A 20,822-nucleotide genomic window follows, 5' to 3' on the forward strand; every position below is an offset into this window, starting at 1 on the left:
CATTTATGGGTTTTTTTGGTTCAGCTCTCACACTATTGCTACCGATTTAATTTTAAACTTTGTTTGGATGTTACCACAAAATCAGGCAGCCGTTCATTACTTGTAAAAATAGCTAAAGGTGAGACCACAGTTGTTCAGTTGAACATTAAAGTATGTTTGCATTGGAAAATTTTACATCTCCAAAAAAAAAAATTCAGGAACACATACTTTAATTCTAAGGGAGATTTTTATTCACCTCGGAACAGGAGCACAATGTTAGACCTGCAAAACCATGATTTTTATCAATTGAATAATGTGGCTAATGGTTGAATTGTTAAACTGAAACAATTCAATTCTTATTTGAGCAATTTTTCATGAACAAACAGAACTATAATGTGCCTTAAGTTTTGCTAGTCTGGTGTGGGCAGCTAGAATTCCCGCAGTGGGTTTCTTCTTCTTCACTCTGGTGTGAGAGGAAGGTTGGCGTAACACATTGTTTAATTTAGATAAACAGAATTAAATAATCCAATGACCTCTAAAGGACGTTTTAACTTTCCCTGTAGTGGCCACTTTGCTGAAATAACATTTCTTAGTCAAATTTACACCCTTATATCCTAGTGGTTCAATTACAACATAATCAGTAATGGAGTTGTGTGTGTGTGTGTGTGTGTGTGTGTGGGGGGGGGGGGTGTTACGACATGAATCATAGTTTAATACATTTTTGTAAAACATTACTGCCTCTAACATTGTCATCCTCATTAAATGATTGTCTCAATGTTCATACAGGTAAGTTTTTAAGATAATTTCTATCAGCTACTCTCCTCTTTACATGATAGATAGGCATACCATATTTAAACCTGTGGCTGCACACACCATAGCTGGTATCTGCTGTGCCAATTTCACTGGCACACTGCCACAGAGCAAGCTGGAGGTATGCTACAGTGAGAGCAGAATGACATACTGTTATCTTAACATTGCCTTTATGATACCTCAGGATTATAATACACATTTTACATATTTAGTATGCTGTAATTGGACATGACTTTTTCTGGCATCCTGACAGTTATTGAAACAATGATTGGGTATGGAATTTTTTTACTTTTACCAACCTGGGTTTTCAGCACTTCAGTTTGAGAAAAATAAGATCAATTTATTTTTTCATTAAGCATGCTTGATGAGAAGTAGGAACTACCAATTTATTTAAATGATGAATCTGTTGTCAAGCAGTTACTCATTAATTGTTATCCCCTGGCGCACATGCTTTTGCATAACCAATATATAAACATCTCCTGTGTGCTGAAAAGAAGCTTTTGATATTTTGTGAATTTTAAAAGTAATGATTTTCTCAAATAAAAAAATTAAAGGCTGAGGCATCTTTACCTTTCCTTATGACATGCACGGAAGATCTGCTGTTTGACATTTTTGGATTGTATTTGTTAATTCCCATTTGGTAAAAAATATTTGTTCAAAGTTTGAAATGAGGGTGCCATCATCAGACTTGTGTGGATTTTGAGATATTGTTGAAAAATATGTATTTTCAGGATATCAGAAAATGACTTCACACTAAAGTGATGCCATTGCTAGTTTGTTATGTTTGTTGTGCTATATTTTCATGTACTGAGAATAACATTGAATTGGTTGAGAATTTTATGACAAATGTGTGTTTATTCTAATTAACAATATCATCCGTGTGCTGCTGCAGTTTGTTACCAACAATTGTCACATATACCATCTTTTTATGAATGTTTTCTATTTTTCTGCTATGAAGTAACTAGCCAATCATTTAACCCTCACTGGTGATGCTCATTTCAGTGACAGTAACTGTAATTGTTGGCCACAGCGAACCTACATAACGCGGGACATCATTGCGACTGATGGCGGAAACAAAAGCACTTCTGTGGAATTGACGGTCACCATCACCAACGTGAAGAATCAGCCTCCACAGTGGGAGAAAGAAAGCTACAGTGTCACTATCCCCGAAAACACCGTCAGGGACACACCGATAGTGGTGCGTTCCCATGTCACTGATTACAAGATATGTTGTTTGGTTTCTCATTAGCTGTAATAGCTGTAATACAGACAGTTGTATTTTGCTTACTTACCCTAAATATAACTTACTGGTGTTTTAGTTGATGCTACAAGAAAAAGCTGACTTTGGATTGCATGCGTGAACCAAGTTTCATAACTGCAGCCCATTTAAACCCATACAAAAACTCTCTTCTTTGATGTGAAAAATATAGAGCTGACAATCTAGAGAGCATACAGAGGGAGATTCACTTAGAGATAAGAGACTATTTCAAGGCTCACACAACGGTTTAACTGTCAACCAATGCTCTGTCTTACACTTAATCAACCGTCATAATTATAATTTGAAATTGTATTCTTTGACCACAATTATGATCCTTGAGTTCACATGTAAACACTTTTTTTGAGCACATTTGCTAAATGGCTAGAAATCTGAGAACATTAGCCTTTTTTCTGATACAAACCTTTGAATAACATTCAGGGGAAAAGAATGAAGAAGATTATTGCCCAAAGAGTTCAATCAATCCATTACAGCAGAGAGTTATCTCTAGGTGAATGTCGAACTATGACATCATGCAGGGTGAGTCAGATACATGCAGGAGTTTAATCTGGAAAAAGATTTCTTAATTTTCTTCAACGACTACAAGCTGTATTTTCATGTGTACAACTACAGTTTATGTCCTACTTTTTTTTGGCTTCAATTCTCCAAAATTAGCAAATAACCCGAGATTCATTCAGCCAAACAATTTTTACAAAGTAACCTCTGCTATTCTCCTTCAGACCATTAAGGCAACTTCTCAGCTCGGTGACCCAAGGGTGACCTATAACTTGGAGGATGGGATGGTCCCTGAAACCAACATGCCAGTTCGTTTTTACCTCTCTCCTAATCGTGAAGACGGCTCAGCGTCCATCCTGGTGTCTGAGCCGCTGGACTACGAGACGACGGCCTTTTTCTCCCTCCGGGTTCGAGCTCAAAACGTGGCTGCAGTGCCTCTTGCAGCTTTCACTACAGTATACATTAATATTACAGGTTCGAGCTCTACTCAGTTTCACTGTGCTCGACATTCATTATAACCAGTATTCTTTAAGTGTTATTTTTTTCTCTCCTAAATCTCTTCCCTCCAAAAGATGTCAATGACAACGTGCCATTTTTCACGTCCTCCATCTACGAGGCTTCGGTAACAGAAGGAGCCCAGACACGGACTTCAGTACTCCAAGTGTCAGCCCATGACAAGGATCTGGGTCTTAATGGGGAGGTCTGCGACTACTTATTTTTGCTCATGCTGTGGAGGAATATAAAAGGGATTTTCAACTGCATCAATAGCCTAGATTTTCACACTAGAAGGAGTTCTTCCTACCATCACATTTCAATCCCGCTAGTGCTTTTATACCAGATTTATCATGGAGGTTTGGGGAGCTGTGCTACTGCGGCTGCTCACTTGACTAACAATGTTGGTAGACTAGAGTATCGATCTGATTTTACCTAGAATGAGAAGACAGACTGGCAATATAATTGAAACATCCTGATATTTGCAGCTACAAACCTTTAATTTCTTTCCACATTATATTGTTGACAAAGAAACTGTTGCTTGGTTTTCTGTCTTTCACAGATCACTTACTCCCTGCTGAGCGACAACAGTGGCGATCACCATCTTTTCCGTATTGATCCAAAACTTGGAATCATCCACACAGAAGCTGTGTTCGATCGTGAGGCCCGTAGCTCCTACTTGCTAGAAGTTCAGTCAGAGGACGGCCAGGAGTCGGCGCGACCCGGCAAGAACAGGCTGCCCAACACAGGTTAGAAATGATCATTTAATCCTGACAAAGAAAGAAACACAGTTACTAATCAACAAATCATGTTTATGAACCGCATCAGACAAAAAAGTTGCCCTCCCCTGTGCTGATTCTTTACACTAATGTTTGATTGCTAGCAGTTTGTTGATGGTAGCTTAATGCAAGTATCTCCCAAAGCACTGAGAAATTCTAGGTCATCACTACTGTACAAAATGCTGGATCAAATTTAGTGTATATGGTATTTATCAAGAGCAGCTAGAAGACTGTATATGATTTTATATGATTGTTTAAAACTTTTTTTTTTAAATTGACAGTCTTTGCAGGAGAGAGCATGGGGAAGTCATTTTTTCATTCATCATGACAATGATAGATCAATGGAAATAAGATTTTTCAGGTGTGGAACACTCCTAGTGTTACGCCACAGTAAGACTTATCTGTAATCCAGAACTGGTAAATAAAAATAATTGTTTGTTGAAGGGCATGTTATATTGGGTTGCAGTAACAGAAAGTGGAATTTTTTTGTGTGTATATATTGTATATATATATATATATATATATATATATATATATATATATATATATATATATATATATATATATCTCAAAGGAGAGATGTTGTATCCATAAAAAAATTAATCTATATATTTACCACTGTGGAAAAGCTGTTTTTGTTAGTAACTCATAAACTATTGACAAAGAATTCTAAATTTTTGGCAGGAGGTTTCCAGGGTCCAGGAATTAGGTGGTATTACTTAGTTTGGCATGTGCCGATCATGGCATCAATGTGGTGTATGCTGTTCCCAGAAAATGATTGATCTCCATTAGCACAGGATTATATTTTGTTTCAGTGTAGCTGTTTCTTGTTTGTGTTTTAATGACACTGGCATCGGTGATGGTATGGGCACACTGAGTGCTCTCTAGTTGTTTGTTTTGAGGGGAGTTTGAATACAGCCTGCTGGCAGTGTCTCATTCATGAAATACAGCGTTGGTATTTCCCCATGTGCCTACAGGGCAAAACCAAAAACTCAACCATGAGGAAATTCTTCCCCTTGGCACTGTGTTTTTAACAGATTGCGTTGGCATTACATTCATTTACACCCTGGGACTGACTTAATGAATCACAATTTGATTTATGCAACTACCATGACCAGACTGTCTCACTTTCTTTCATGTGAAAACAGTTCAAAAATTTCACGGTAATCTCTTTATTATTAAAATAAAACCCCCAACTTTCTCCGTTTTATTCAGTGTTCAAACAATATGGCCTGTAAGTGTTAAACATGTTCTCCTTGTGACATTCTGGTATTTGTAATACCATAGTCTCTGTCTGGAATGATGAAATGTGACTTTGGTATTCAGGAGTGAGTCTTTTGCAAATGTTTGTGAAGGAGGTATTAGGGGTAAAGGGTGATGTTTGGGAGCAGTAAAGCCTTTTCTCCAGAGTTGCCAGGGGTGCTTAGCATTTCCAATGAGCCTTAGCTGTGTTTTGCGCTACGAATCTCCCACATCCAGAGGGGCTCATCTCTTCTGCAAACATTACGTGTCTCGCTTCATCACCACTGGGACACAGGAGGAGGAGGAGGGAAATGTAGAAACGAGCGGAGAAAATAGAGCAGCCTTCCACTTCCAATATCTCTTACTGTAGCAGCTCTAAATTAACATGTCACCCGTGTATTATGTGAGCAGATGTCTAACCAAAGAAATGAACATTGTAATGAGGATGGCACAGATAATGTACAAACACTTCTAAATATTTAACCTTCCCACTAGAGGGGTTCCTTATCGACTCTCAGCAAAAAGGCAGCTTGTTGAAGACATTTAGCCCTTTACTTATGTCTCCTTTCTCTGTAAACAGTTAGCACTGTTAAAACATTAAAAGCTTGACAAAGTGAAAAATGTTTGTAATTTACAGCGCATATTTGTGAGGACTGTTTTTCCTGCTTCTCGTGTCAATGAGGCACATTTCATTGGCTTATGTACCTCTTCCCAACTTAACAGCGACAATGAATTGTGCAATCAATAAACAGATGGAGAGGGAATACAGACATACTGTTTTTGGTATGTGTTTGTGTGTTTGTCATTTCAACTTGAGCTTCTGTCACTCTTGCAGACACAGCATATGTGAGAATTTTCATCAGCGATGTCAATGACAATAAACCGGTCTTCGCTCAACGACTGTATGAAGTTGGTGTGGACGAGAATGCAGATGTGGGGCTAACTGTCGTCACTGTCAGGGCAGATGACGAGGATGAAGGTATGTTTAGTGTAGCAGCAGGATGAGAAAGTCCAAAGGACAGTTTACCTAAGCCAATTCCTAGAAATAAATCTGATCATTCATTCATCTTTTGCCACTTTATCCGCCGTGGCGGGTCACGGGGAGCCGGAGCCTATCTCAGCTGGCATAGGGCGTGAGGCAGGGGACACTCCGGGCACGACGCCAGTGCACCGCGGAGCCACACACAAAAACAGACAACCATGCACACACACACACTCACTCCTACAGACAATTTGGGACTGGCCAATCAACCTGAAGCGCATGCTTTTGGAGGTGGGAGGAAGAAGTGATCAAATTCCAAATCATGTAGATCTCCAGATATGCTATGAAGTTTTCCGAGATTCAGTTCTCAAAGAACTCTTACTTCAAATAGCAGATATAATATGGTAGTCAGGCAGTTTTCCCAGAAGTGATTTTGTGTGTCAAGTAGACACAAGATGGGCCGCATTGGTATCACTCTGCAAAAAGAGACCCTGTGGGCAGTCTGTCCCTGTCTGGCCTGAGTTCTGCTTAAATCATGCAGTGTGCTAGATTTAGATGTAGTCATTTGAGTGCCTGCACATATGTTCCAAAAAGAGTGACATGCTCCCACACAGTAGGTGGGCAGGATTTAACCAATGAAGCAGTTGCTCATCCTCTGTTCAGCAGCAGTCTAAGATCCCTTTATCAGGCATGTTTAGGTCCGTTAATCAAGTATTTATGGAGAGCGGGGGTGCAGCTTAGGCCAGGCTGCGGCACTAATGATGAATGGCTATGGAATAACACCAGCCCCCAACTTTTAAGTTGCAGTAATATTGCACATGTATCTGAAAGGCTATGCTCCATCTGTCTTGTTTAAAAGCTCCAACCCGTGGAGCCGAATCCCGACAGATCCCGGCAGGAGGCATTGAGCACTTTGTCAGCTGGGGTTTTGTTAATAGCACAGATTAGTGTATTTTGTTGGGATTGGAGCTACTTTACTTCAACAAGAAGATTGAAAGTGAGGACTGTTTATTCCAGGAGATTATTTTATCAGTTCCAGTGTTCAACCTTTAGACTGGATGGTCTCCAAGGAGACACAGTTGATAGGTTCAGATATTGACTTTCTCTTTACCAAACTACATCCCTTCACCCTGTCTTATGCTTCAAATCATTCCCTAGAGGACACTATCATAGAAGCATTACTGTATCCTGCCTTTTACTATTGTGCTCCTTGTTACTTTATTGGGCACTCTTTACTTAATTAGTTTCTGATTAAAGCTGCACAATATATAATGTTTCCATTTAATTAAGTAATCAAACCAAGAAAGGAGTTCTTGAAAACCTACTCACACACAGGTCCTGAAGGAAATGAGGTGTAATACCCTCGTGGTTACACCATTCTGTTGTTGTTGGAACGATGATGTTTTAGCTTAAAGAAAAACAAGGGACAACTAAAGTCAGCAGCGTGAAGTGGTTGAAGAAATAATCACACCAACAGCACATGCTGTGAAGATATGTCCTACTTAAAATTCCAATACATGTCTTACCTATACATTTGCATTTCTGTCTTATGAAACCAGGGTATTTGTTGTCAGTCCATTTGCAATCACAATTATACATTTTGTTTTTCCTGCTGCAGGTGCCAATGCAAAATTGCGCTACCAGATTACATCTGGAAACAAAGGTGGAGTTTTTGACATTGAACCAGAGGTGGGAACCATCTTTATTGCCCAGCCATTGGACTATGAGCAACAGAAGAGGTATAAGCTACTTGTCCTTGCATCGGATGGAAAATGGGAAGATTATGCAGCCGTGGTGGTTAGTGTGGTAAATAAGAACGATGAAGCACCTGTGTTCTCTATGAACGAGTACTATGGATCTGTCACAGAGGAGCTTGATGGGTCGCCTGTGTTTGTGCTACAGGTAAGATACTGAGCTGGCTGCTGCAGTTTTTTTTTAATAAATCCTGGAATCCATAAACCTGCAATTATCTCTGCAACACTTCATACGTCAGCAACATTTCAATGTATGCTACTTGTGGAGTGTTGTTTACGGTTTCACAATTACCGTATGCTAATAGCATAACATTAGCATTATTATTCCAATGGTGGATCTTGAAGTGATGGATCACATGCTGGGAAATTTGGCAGTAACGCTGAATTTTTTTATGTCTGATCAGAATTCATTTAGGTGTAATTTACGTGGTCAGGAGAAAGTGCACACACTTCAGTGAGCTATTGTAGTATTTCAAAAGGAGATACATCTCAGGTCATGGCTGATTAGAGAAAAGAGACAGCAGCAAACTGGGTTTGATCGGATGAATGAATATCAATTCTCTCAAGAAGTTGTCTTTATCTCTGCAGGTAACGGCTACTGACCCTGACAAAGATGCCGACCAGGGTGCCATACGTTACTCTATTCACGGCCAGGGAGCAGAGTCGCACTTTGTAATCAATGACATCACGGGAGAGATGTATGCCCAGCGCACGATGGATAGAGAAGAGCGAGCTGTGTGGCGCTTTGTTGTCATGGCAACAGATGAAGAGGGCGAGGGACTTACTGGCTTTACAGATGTTATTATCAACGTGTGGGACATCAATGACAACGCACCCGCTTTCACTTGTGCACCAGATAATTGCCAGAGTAGCGTGGGGGAGAACTCCCTTCCTGGAACGGTTGTTATGGAGATGACAGCAGTAGACCTTGACGATGCAGCGGTAGGTCAGAATGCAATCCTCACCTACCGAATTACTGAGACTTCACATCAAAGGGACAGTATCGATCTTTTCACTATCGATTCCAGTACAGGCACAATATCCGTGGCAGCTGCGGGATTGGACCGGGAATTTTCTGACAGCCACCTTGTTGTAGTAGAGGCCCGGGATGGCGGAGGAATGATTGGTACAGCAACTGCCACCATAGTGGTGACAGACGTCAATGATCATGTACCAAAGTTTAAAGAGGATTGGTGTGGAGCTCATGTACCTGAGAGCACTAATGAAGACGCTCGTATACTGGAGTTGAAAGCTCTGGACCTTGACTCTGGCACATTTGGACAGCTGGCCTTCAGTATAGTAGCTGGAGACCCAGAGCAGCGATTCTACATGCTGAGCCACAGACAGGAGCAGACTGGCACCCTGAGGCTGAAGAGAAAGCTGGACTTTGAGAAGCCAGCGGAGCAGCGGTTTAACCTCACCGTAAAGGTGGAGGACTCCGACTTCTCCAGCCTGATCTACTGTCTGATTCAAGTGGAGGATGAGAATGACAATGCTCCCATGTTTGCCGAGAGCTACCAGGTGCTCTCTCCTTTGCCTGAGGATGCAGCTGTAGGAACGAGCATCATTCAGGTTCTGGCCACTGACTCTGACTCAGGCTTGAATGGGGACATTTTGTACAGCATTCTCACTGGGACTGACCCATATGGACATTTTACAGTCAGCCAGGGTGGCGTGGTCACAGTTGCCATGCCACTGGACAGGGAGACAGTCGCAGGTTATGAGCTTGTTGTCATAGCGACAGACCGGGGCACCCCAGTGCTGACTGGCAGTGTCACAGTTCATTTCCCACTGCTGGATAGGAATGACAATGGGCCAGAGATGGAGACAGCCTATGCTCCTATCTTATGGGAGAACAGTCCAGTACCTCAAGTGGTCTGGCTTAACAAGAGCTCAACTCTACTTCATGTTGTTGACCGAGACTCTCCAGATCACGGGCCTCCGTTTTCTCTCTCGCTGCCCTCGCCCTACACTGTTGACTTCCACCTACAGGATCATAGTAATGGCTCAGCCACAATCACTGCCCTGCGGAGATTTGACAGGGAAAGACAGAGTGAGTTTCACTTGCCAGTGATTATGACAGACAGTGGTGACCCACCAATGACAGCCACAAATACGCTCACCATCACCATCGGCGATGAGAATGATAACGCCCATCAGGCAGGAGAGAAAGATGTCTATGTGCATAGCCGCAAGGGTGAGTAGCTTGTATCCCCTCATTTAATTCTCTTTACCTTCATGCTTTTGCTACACAGCTTTTCACTGCAAGCAAGGCTTGAGTGAAGAGCGGAAGCTGAGGCTACAGCTGACAGGAATGTTTCCAGTCCCATACCTGGTTGGTGTAGTCTGGAATTCATAATCGCTTTCTTCCTTTTGAATTCCGAAAGCATTTTGTTGTCCTAATACCATTGTCTTTCCTTTCTCAAGCCCCCAATAAATTCCTCCCTTACTAGCCTATGCCAAAAGTTTGCTGAACATCACGTTATGATAGAGATCATGATTATTGTAATTTTTTTTTTCTTCCAGGTAACTAGTTAGAAATGTTGATTTGTTGGTCTTTGATCACACACTCATCTAAATTGCAATTTCAGTAATTGTGAAAAAAAAAAAGGAGCACCGTGACTCATCTTGGCTTCCATTGTTTACCCAGCTGCAATACCCTGGCACTGTTGGTTGATAACATAATCCATACTGAGATAGCCCTGCTTCCTTAAGCTCCACACTCTCTGAAGTGGAGCATAGAGAGTCAATTCATTCCAGCAGTTGGGCTTCACAGTTATGAGCATAATAAGTAGCACAGAACACAAGAACGCAAGATAAGGAGAAGAGAGGGATGAAAAGATATGTGTTGGCATCAGCAGATTCTGTCCAGATGGAATCAATGTGTGTGTGTGTGTGCGTGTGTGTGTATGCGCGTGTGTTTACTTTGAACAGGGGTGGTAAATGCAGCACTGGGGAAGGTGTATGCCCTAGATCCTGATGACTGGGACAACAAGACCTACACTCTGGAGACAAGTGCAGCCAAGTAAGAGCTCTTATAGAATTCAGCCCTAAAAATACGCTGATTTTTGAAATATGCAACACAAATACAAGTGTTAATGCATATAACCGGCCTTTGATATAAGCTACGCTTTCCAAAAAGACTTAAAGCACTGCTTTCAAAAGACGGAGTGATTGTCTTTCAAGAAATAAACTACTTGATTCAGTCTAACTAAGCAACCAGAGTCTACACATATGACATTCTTTTAATAAGAAAACACATGCAGTCTGTCTCTATCCAGGACCTTGTGCAGCTATTCATTATTCATACCCTCAAAATCTGATTAGAAATACCAGTTGCATATTTCCTTTGTTCACGCGACAAATTTTGACAGTTGCCATGACAACTATCAAGCTCTGTTGGAGCTCAAGAATTCTCTGTTTTTCTTCTCCTCGGCAGATTTTCTTATTGTGTTTCTTAATTTTTTTTCTTTTCTTCAAAATGATTTGCATTCACTTCTTGTCAGATCAAACCCAGGTACAGCTGACCGACGCAGTACTTATCTGTCTGCCATCTGGCTTATTTTTCTTCTGGAAAAAGAGCTCAAAATCAAAAAGAGCTCCTTGTCTTTTTTCCCTCTCTCTCTCTTCTGTCATTGAAGCAGTCCTCTTCATCTGAACAGCTCCTCTGCTTCTCTCAGATACTTCAGTGTGAACCAGAGCACAGGAGTGATGACCATTCGACAGAACATTCCCGCTGGCAGCTACTGGCTGAGGGTCGGGGTGTCTGATGGGGTGTGGCCCGATGTGATCTCAGGAGTCAGAGTTCATGTTAGGGAGCTGGTGGAAAAGGCCATCATGTCGTCTGCCTCTCTGCGTTTGACAGGTCAGTAGAAAAAGTGACTCACGTAAAATCATACAGGTAAACACTGTTTAAACCCTGAGTCACTGGATGCCTGTAGCTTCGTAGGTGAACGAGTGTGGATGTGATTCAATTCTAATTTCATCTGTGTCTCCAAGTCAAGACAATATTTAATATAATTTTTTTTTAAAATCATTCTCCGACTCAGTCATCAATCATGGAAAGCTTTGATGTTACTGTTGTTGGTAAATTAGTTTGTAGAGACAGTGTTCAAAGAAACAACAGCTACCATGAGCATGAATAAAGTATGTGTCTTAACTGAGTGATTATCACCTTGTCAATCCAGTTAATGCTGAAATAATAAGCTGTCAGGAGATATGTTCAGACTCGCGTTATTTCTCTAAGCATTGCAAAGCAGCCATAGCTATTTCTTATCCTTTAACACACTGAAGCTTATGCCATTTGTTTCTGTCAGTCTCTCAGAGCAAAGCTGAGTTATAAAGGTCAGTTTTAAAGTGTCAGGTAAAGTCCTTGACATTTAAAGAGCCATTTGCCGAACAGGGTTGATGTCTCTGACTCCGAGTCGTTATCATTTTTGGAGATTAAAGATGACTGCTCACATTCTCCAGATAATATTGGTGGGTGTCGCTGCAAATGTGATTGATTTTCCAGTCATTAATTCTTTTTGTACAAGGAAGTTCTTTCAAGAGCCTTTAACTTTATTTCAATGAAGAAAATTATTTTTACTTGACTGCATCACAGCTCATTTACCTTATGGATGATTCATTAAGAAAATTGATCAATAAAGCCAGATGTTTAGCTGCATCTCACACTAATGGAGTCAGAAATTCAGTAGCCTTTCATCTACTCTGTAGTTGTCATTGATGAGTCACTAGTTCTTATTGCATGAGCCCTGACTCTCTTTGTGTCCCTGAAGGCATTACAGCAAGAGATTTTATCGACTCGCACATTGAGGGGAAGAGCCGGCTGGAGATGTTCTGGGACTTCCTGTCTGAAACCCTGTCCGTCAGAACGGGGAGTATCAATATTTTCAGCATAGCAGACAGAGATGAGAAAACAGTGGACATCCATTTCTATGTGCTAACTGATAGTGGCTACCTGCACCCGGTGACACTGCATGCTGTCCTCACTGCACATAAAGAGAAGGTATGTATAACATTGTGTTTGGTAGATAGAAATCGATGCACATATATCAAGCGATACACTTGGGAACTAGAGGGGAAGAGATAACAGCTTTTTAACTGCCTTTTTATTTTCACACCATTTTTCTGTCTGTTTACTGCTTGGACCTGTCATGTCCCTCTGTCTCTGCCATTTATTCGCTCTTTGCACTGCCTTTCTTGTTCAAGTCACTGTCTTTCTTATGTGTTGGTATTATTTAGGTTCCTCCATCATTTCCTACTATGTCTTGCCCATTTATTGTTGAAGAACATTAAAACAATCTATGTAGGTTTGGGTTCTTCTTCCTCTATGATTCCTCCAAATGTGTCTCACTATGCACCCCTCACCGCCAACACTCGAGTTACAAAGCTCCTCTGAAAATACTATAATGCCATTTTTCCCCTCCCTCATTGCCACCCTCCTTTCTCTTTCTAAACCTGCAGCTGCAGGCTCTACTTCGCGTTCATGTAAACCAGGTGCAGGTGGACGAGTGTGTGCGCACTGACTGCAAGACATCCAGTGGTTGCTCTACAAAGCTAAGCATCAGTGACTCCCCCACCCTGGTGGACTCAGGTGCTTTCTCCCTGGTCTCAGTAAAAGTGACATCTTCAGCTGTGTGTGGGTGCGCTGCCAGGGATATGATGCACCTAACCTGCTCCTCCTACACCAGCAACCCCTGCCTTAATGGTGGGACCTGTGTCAACACACAGAATGGATACAGGTGAGAGGTAGACATTGACGAGAGGAGAAAGGAAACAGTAATAGGAGTTTCCTGATGTGCTGCTGTCTATGCTTCATTCGACTGAGAGTGACATCTCGGAGAATTTAGCAAATCATTTCCCAGAGAAAAATCCCCCCATATGTGCAATTTAACTCATGTCTTTATGTGCATGTACATATATCTCAGTGTGTCTTGCCAGAATGATTTAACTAGACTCTTACATGTATCCACATGAATTTAACACCCTGTGTTGCAGAAATTAAAAGTAGTAATGAGTAAAAGCATGCACAAAGTTCATGTTGGAGCTCTATGGATTAGCCTTAAATATTTATAAACACACAGAGTCCATATAAAAGCATTCCAAGTGCACATGTAGGTCTCCGTGGAAGTCTATCACAGGGGAAACAGAACATATTTCATTTCATGTACACACTAATGCGCAGATTAAATAAATATAGGGCAAGGGGATTAGCGCAGCTCTGCCCCCCTCTATCCTCGCAATTTCTCCAAATCTCATTCCATGACATATACATGAATGTACAAGACATTCAAAGGCATGGTACTCTGAGAGGATATACAAAACTGGGTTTTTTCTTTTGCTTTTATCTTTAAAAAATGGCTCAGCTGCAGTTTATATCCACAGGGCTGGAAAAAAAACTGTTGTTCAAAATAGAAGATCTCCTCATGTGCCTTATACATACCATCATGTGTGATAGGAACATCCGTAAAGAATCCAATTTTTGGCTATTTCCTTTGTCAAAGGACGCTACCCCAGTCGGCGGTTGATCAGATATTGTCAGTCCGAAGTGAGAAATACATGTTCTGTCTTTCTTGATCTGAGTTGGGATGGCTCTCAGGAGTAATATAAAAGAGCAGTGAAAGAGTGAGTTGCTTGGTATATGATTATGTATGCATAAGACTAGACTCTGCAGAATAAACAGTCATGGTAAGAAACAGCCCCTAACAGCCTCAGTACACACAGATTTCCTCAGACACTGCATGAAAATAGATGGCTTTGACATTATCAGCAATGCCAGCTTGTCTCACTTGCCTGCAATGGAGGGAACAGGATGAGATCAACCAGTCCCCTCAATCCTTACCATCCCAGTGATGGAGTGGGCTTTGTTTCATCACTGCACACATCTGTTCTTGTACACAGCTTTTGTATGATTATTATTATTTATCATTGCAGTCACAAAAATGGTTTTGGTAAGAGCAGTGATCCTTAACACTCATGCTCTAATCAAAGTAGACAACTCACTACAAGGAGAATGTATAATTACACAGATATCATCAGAAGAGTGTATTACCTTAAGAATACGAAAGGGGTGGAAGTGAGAATGAAATCAAGGAATTCTGTGGTGGTATATAGCAAAGTGAGAGGAATATAATTAATTATCTCCTAACAAAGGGGATGTGATTTGCGGACCAAGAGCAGTCTCCAGAGGGTTCAGCGCTGAGAGCTTTGATAGATAAAGAATAGACCAGAGTAATGTTGTGTTCATAGCTAATTGATTTTAAGTAGAATTGAACATTCAGGGACTGCTGGCTAATGCGAGGAATTGATTGATATGAGTAAAAGCGCTTTCTTTTGCTGTCTGTGAACTGTCAGGGTGTTAACGTCAAAGCCTCTGCCAGAGTGAATCAACAAGTTTGTCACGTTTGTCGCTGTGCTCAGGATCCAGAGATTGGACCGTGAGAAGATACATGAATGACACTGATTGTTTCTCTCCCTGTGTTTTACCTTGATTTTCTTCACTTTTTCTTTCTCCACGGTACTCCAGGTGTCACTGCCCCCCGCAGTTTGATGGGCCTGACTGTCAGCAGACCGGAATTAGTTTCCTTGGCAACGGCTATGCCTGGTTTCCCCCCATAAGGCCCTGCTTTGATAGCCATCTATCACTGGAGTTTATGACAGAGGAGGAGGACGTACTGCTGCTGTATGCCGGCCCGTTGGCTACACTGCTGCCTGGGGATGCTGAGGACTACATGGCCATAGGTAAAGAATGAGTCTGGATAATTAGATGTGTGCCAAAAATGCCTGTGGGCCTTAACTGCTCTTAATTTTGTGTGTTGAATTGCTGGGTGGTAACTAATCAGATATAGGAGGCACAATTTGTTCATTATTGTACTGCTGAGGGAGATCAGCTTTCCCTCTGCTGAGTTATAGAGTTTTTACATAGTTACACAGGCAAACTTGTTCCACTGTTTTAATGTGTTAATAGCGCGTTGTTGTATGCCACATAGAATGTTTTTTTTTGTCCCCTGCTTCATTATTGTACCAGTGGTTCATCTTCTGAACAGACTCCTTGGCGGGTAGACATTCAGTGCCTCTCTCAAGGACACATGAGCCAGGTTTATTGTTGCTCACACAAAACATGACCTTCAGTACACCAGTGAAGGACTATAATAAAAATGTTATCCAACTCAAAAAGGATTTGGTGTATAGTGCAGATTGTGTAAGACAGATTTTTGTGCAAACCAAATTCACAAAGTCTAAAAGCAAACACAACCACATCAATGATTGTACCAGTAATACTGTCTGGTCTTTGTGGTTCCATTTGTTAACCTGGTTGGATGATTAAATGCAGAAATTGTGTCGTACACAGTGACGTCAAACAATCCAGGTTATTGTGGAAATTATTAGTAATGGTAATGATGGTGATTAGTGGTAAAGGCATTAGTGATGTACTTAGAGGAAGGTAGCATTTAGCAATAATAGTAACAGTGTTACCCATAAGTACTTGTGTGTTATTAGCATTAGTTTATTATAATTTATTACACTTTATGAATCATATTGTACTGTTAAGAACATTCATCTTTTAAAGATGCATGTAACAATATCCATTTATGGTTTGTAGGAAGAAAGTTACTGCAAAATCCTTGAAATGGAATCCAGTACTTCTCTCATTTAAATTCCGTAGTCAATCTTAGTAGGTGTATTTTAATTAATTGAATAACTACCACAGCTGGACATGAGATGTCAATGTAAAGTCTGCTCTGAGTGTACTGTACTTTGTTTAAACGCTCTGACTTTCCACATCACACCTGTGTTTGAGAGAGGGATTCTAAGTTTATGTCATATAATGATTACTAATAATTTATTAATGCTTTTTTTATGCATCCAGTAGAGTGCTTGTGTTGTAGCTGTGGGTATTCATATGATATGTTCTCATAGACACCTCCCAACTGCATTACATGAGTTCCATTCAGATACCTGCAACGAAAAACTCACTCTCAATACACAAGTGATAAGAGGTGAATGTGAATAGATGAAAAGCAAACAATCAGTGAATTCTCTGAGTTAGAATTCTCAACACGCGCCTCTCAATATAAAGAAACACAGAATGGAAACAGAAGAAAAGGAACATACACAACCTCATTGACCTCATTGTAAAGTTGAAAATATGTGTTCCTTAAATAAGATTTCATAAATGTAATAGTGCTGAAAAAGTAGAATTAACTATTCATTGATACTCTTTGCGGCCCTTATAAAGACTCGCATAGTTAAACAATAGTGAAGAATTTTTAACTGGAAATCCGTATATTCTTTACAACCATCTCAATCTGAACTCTTTTCATTATTAGCCTTGTTATGCTTAGGGTTAGGGTGATGCTTCATAAATATTTTATCACGTATTAATCATTGTTTCTGTTTACTTTTATTTCATTAACAGTCATAAGTTACTCTGTTGTGATGTTCACATGTGCTGCTGCCACAAGGCCGTGACACTGAGTTACTCTGGATCCCCTGCTGTTTCTCTTTTGCTTTGTTTTTGTTGTTATTTGCGATATACAGTATATTCCACTGTATAATTCATTGACTTTTTTTCATGACATTTCCAGTACTTTGTAGGATGTCCTTGTAAGTTTACATGTAAAATGCCTTTATTGTTATTTCAATGTCAAAAGAATATCTAAAACCTTCACTTCTATCTGAATCCATTACCAAATGAAATGTGTCCCCGTTATGAAAATCCATTAAGCAGTTTTATTGTAATCCTGTTAACAAACCAATAGATGTGTTTGAAAACATGATCATCTTGATTTTTATTGGGATATTAATTTACATGGAAACCCTTAGTAAACAATAGCAAAAGAACATTTTATGGAGCCAAGTAGAAATGTTGGTACTTTTACTCATATTTTAAGACGTTTGTCTCTCAAATTTATACCCTCTACCCAGCAGGGCTCGAAATTGCGACCATTGTGGTTGCATATGCGCCCAAATTTTTATCAGTGCGACTATCAAATATATTTGGGAGCACCGGTGCGACTAGGGAAAAAAATCTGGTGCGCCTTTTTTTTTTTTTCCTCTTCTCGCTCTTTCTCTCTCTCCGTAGAGCAGGGGTCTCTAAATGGCACACCCCCGGTCCAGATCCGGACCGGTTGATGGTTCTGTCCGGAACCGTGACCACTCCATGACAAATTCACGAGAGTGGATTTTCTTGGCGCATTTTCACTTGTAGTTCTCGGCTACAGACAGCGGGCGCTGCTCCTCCAGTTAATACGGTAATAGCTACAATCAGTTCAGCCAATCAGATCGTTTGTCTACCCTGCGCTGTCAGTGCACCAGGAAGTGAGACAGCTCGCTGCCGCTACCGCTGTGAGTTTACCGCCACAGTGGAGCACAGATGAAGGGAGACAGCATGACTCCAAACGAAGGGAGGTTAGCGAGGAAAACCGCTGGTTAACAATGAGTGGACGAAATTCATGTTTATTCTTGTCAGGCAGTTCAAAACCATTTTCCCTCATATGGTCTGAACACGTAGCATGAATTAAAAGTGGTAACATGACATGAAGGTAGTTGGTGTGAGAGAAGAGGATGCAAAGGACAGGGTTAGATGGAGGCAATTGATTCGCTGTGGCGACCCCTGAAGGGAAAAGCCGAAAGGAAAAGAAGAAGTGCTACCAAGAAAAAAAGTTCATTTCGAGCCCTGCTCAGTATAATAAAGGTGAATGCATTTTCTTTTGTAGGGCTCATCATTTAAAAATGATGAGATGTGTTATTAAAAACACACATCTCATTTCCGAAACTGTGTCTTCATTCCTGAGAGAATTTACACAGCTAACTGTGAGCAATCATTTAAGTGAACCGACATTGTCATTGATTTTTATATCCAATTTCGCCAGCATATGTAAATGTTTTCAGTCATTGTTTTCATTCATTCAATAATGATCTTCTTGTTTGCTCACACTTCTTCTTACAGAGTTGATCAGCGGGACACCCAGTCTGAAAATTAATCATGGTTCCGGTACCCTGGTCCTCCAGTTGACAAATAATATTGGGGTCGCTGATAGACGCTGGCATCGCCTTGACGTGAAGAGCAACAGCAAAGTAAGAGAAGTGTATTAACATGGACTTTATGAAAGAGTCTGACTAAAATTAGTTAGGTTCTATATAGACGTTGGTATTTACAGTGTCTGGCTGCAGTATGTTCGCGCAGCCACATTATTTGCAGCAGCAATGACCTTTCTGCTGTCCTCCCACTTTAAAGGAAGTGCGCTTCACTCTTGATCGATGCTCCAGTGCGATCATCATGGAAACAGAAGGTGTTGACTCATGGGCAATGACAGAGGACCGATCATCTTGTGAAATCCGGGGGGTAACGCCCAACAGGGACAAGTAAGATCAATAATTAAATGAGGCAGTCTGACAGCCAAGGCACTATATATAAGCTAGTGGCTTTTGTGTATTTATCACATTCGTATGTGATGTGGATTGTGCAAACACTTCTTTAAGGAGATGTATTTATATGTATTTAAGGAGAAAAATTTGAAGCACTTTGCAGTGTGGTGAAAGAGAAAACGGATGCATATGGCATGCTGATGCATCAATGATATATTTTATGTACCTATCATCGATAGTATTGCATTCAAAAATGAGAGATTTTCTGAGATATCCCGGTTCAATATGCTGTAAAATCCAGAACACAGCAAAGTCTCAAACATCAGGAGCCCAAAGTTGCTACTTTCTATTCTGCTTGGTAATTACTATGAATTATTAATTAATCACCACAAATGTTACAGGCTCATTTTATATTGACTGACTAGTCAAACGCTTATTTGTTGAAACTAAGTTTATCCTAACAATTAACAACCCCTGCCTGGAGCAGTATCAGTGTCCTTTGGATTGTAAGTAACTTTAAAAATGCTTCTGCATCTGCCCTATTAAACAATATGCCAATGTCTGACTCTTAATTTTTAATTTTTTTTAATTTTATATACTGATTCAATCCTTGACGGGAATTTAAGAGCACACTCAAGTAGGTACTTCATGCATACATGCATACATGTTAGTTTGTATAGGGCCCTGTAGTACACGCACACACACACACACACACACACACACACACACACACACACACACACACACACACACACACGTACACACACACACATGCACACAAGGGGGCCTGTAGGTATGCAGGGGGAGGTAGAGTGGCGGGGAGCCCCTTTGTGGAGCGCCCATATGAGCAACTTGTAAAGGGGTACGGTGCCTTGCTCAAGGACGCCTCGGCAGTGCTCTGGAGGTGAGCTGGCACCTCCAACTGTCAGCTCACACTCCGGGAGGAAGTGTCCGGGAAGCGCCCCTTAGGCTAAGTTTGTTCAATTTCTAGATATAGTGAACTGTCCTTTCTACAGGGACATTATTATATCCTTAATCATTATATGTAATATTATAATTTTAGGTTTTATTCTTAAAATGGTCAAAATATTTATGAGTGTATTTCTATGCCAATCCATTTTTGCTTTGCCACATCCGAGTCTTTTTTCCCCACTGTGGGCTTGGCTTACTGCCACGCTTATTGTTTTTGTGTAATTATGCTATGAGTTTATGAAGTGTAACAATGTACCTAAGGGCTTTGCAGCTGTAATTCATTTTAATAACTTCAGCATTTTAAGAGGCTTTCAGAACAGATGACTGCGATCGCTGCATTTGAGTTTTGACTTATTAGGCATTTATATCATTATAAACATAATGTGATAGTTAACAGGCTAAAACCAGACAATCTTTCCTTTAAGACTGCAGCTCATGGAAATAACAAGCTTATGCTGAATCAGTGTGTTTTGGATTGTTTTAGGCAAAATCAATTCACTCATTATTCATTGTTTTTCACCGTTTAAGAAAAAACAGCATGGATAAGATGTCCAGTATCATAAAGCCTCAAACATTTAGACTACCTTAGAGAAGAAAGAATTTAACCTCGACAGATTATACGGTGTGTATGTTCCTTTTCTTCTGTTTCCATTCTGTGTTTCTTTATA

General features: G+C 40.6%; 1 protein-coding gene across 1 annotated transcript in view; it reads left to right on the top strand.

The window, feature by feature from the left end:
• Nucleotides 1-20,822, top strand: part of LOC137594269 (neural-cadherin-like) — an 89,384-nt gene that overhangs the window by 42,398 nt on the left and 26,164 nt on the right. Inside the window, exons 12-25 of the mRNA XM_068313641.1 lie at nucleotides 1,820-1,987; nucleotides 2,785-3,034; nucleotides 3,133-3,260; nucleotides 3,615-3,801; nucleotides 5,909-6,052; nucleotides 7,674-7,957; nucleotides 8,398-10,006; nucleotides 10,744-10,834; nucleotides 11,490-11,674; nucleotides 12,588-12,817; nucleotides 13,276-13,553; nucleotides 15,338-15,552; nucleotides 18,764-18,891; nucleotides 19,052-19,179. Of these exons, the coding sequence (XP_068169742.1) occupies nucleotides 1,820-1,987; nucleotides 2,785-3,034; nucleotides 3,133-3,260; nucleotides 3,615-3,801; nucleotides 5,909-6,052; nucleotides 7,674-7,957; nucleotides 8,398-10,006; nucleotides 10,744-10,834; nucleotides 11,490-11,674; nucleotides 12,588-12,817; nucleotides 13,276-13,553; nucleotides 15,338-15,552; nucleotides 18,764-18,891; nucleotides 19,052-19,179 (4,025 nt within the window). The remainder of the gene's footprint in view (nucleotides 1-1,819; nucleotides 1,988-2,784; nucleotides 3,035-3,132; nucleotides 3,261-3,614; nucleotides 3,802-5,908; nucleotides 6,053-7,673; nucleotides 7,958-8,397; nucleotides 10,007-10,743; nucleotides 10,835-11,489; nucleotides 11,675-12,587; nucleotides 12,818-13,275; nucleotides 13,554-15,337; nucleotides 15,553-18,763; nucleotides 18,892-19,051; nucleotides 19,180-20,822) is intronic.

This window comes from Antennarius striatus, chromosome 4, assembly GCF_040054535.1.
Source record: "Antennarius striatus isolate MH-2024 chromosome 4, ASM4005453v1, whole genome shotgun sequence".
Classification (NCBI taxonomy): Eukaryota; Metazoa; Chordata; class Actinopteri; order Lophiiformes; family Antennariidae; genus Antennarius; species Antennarius striatus.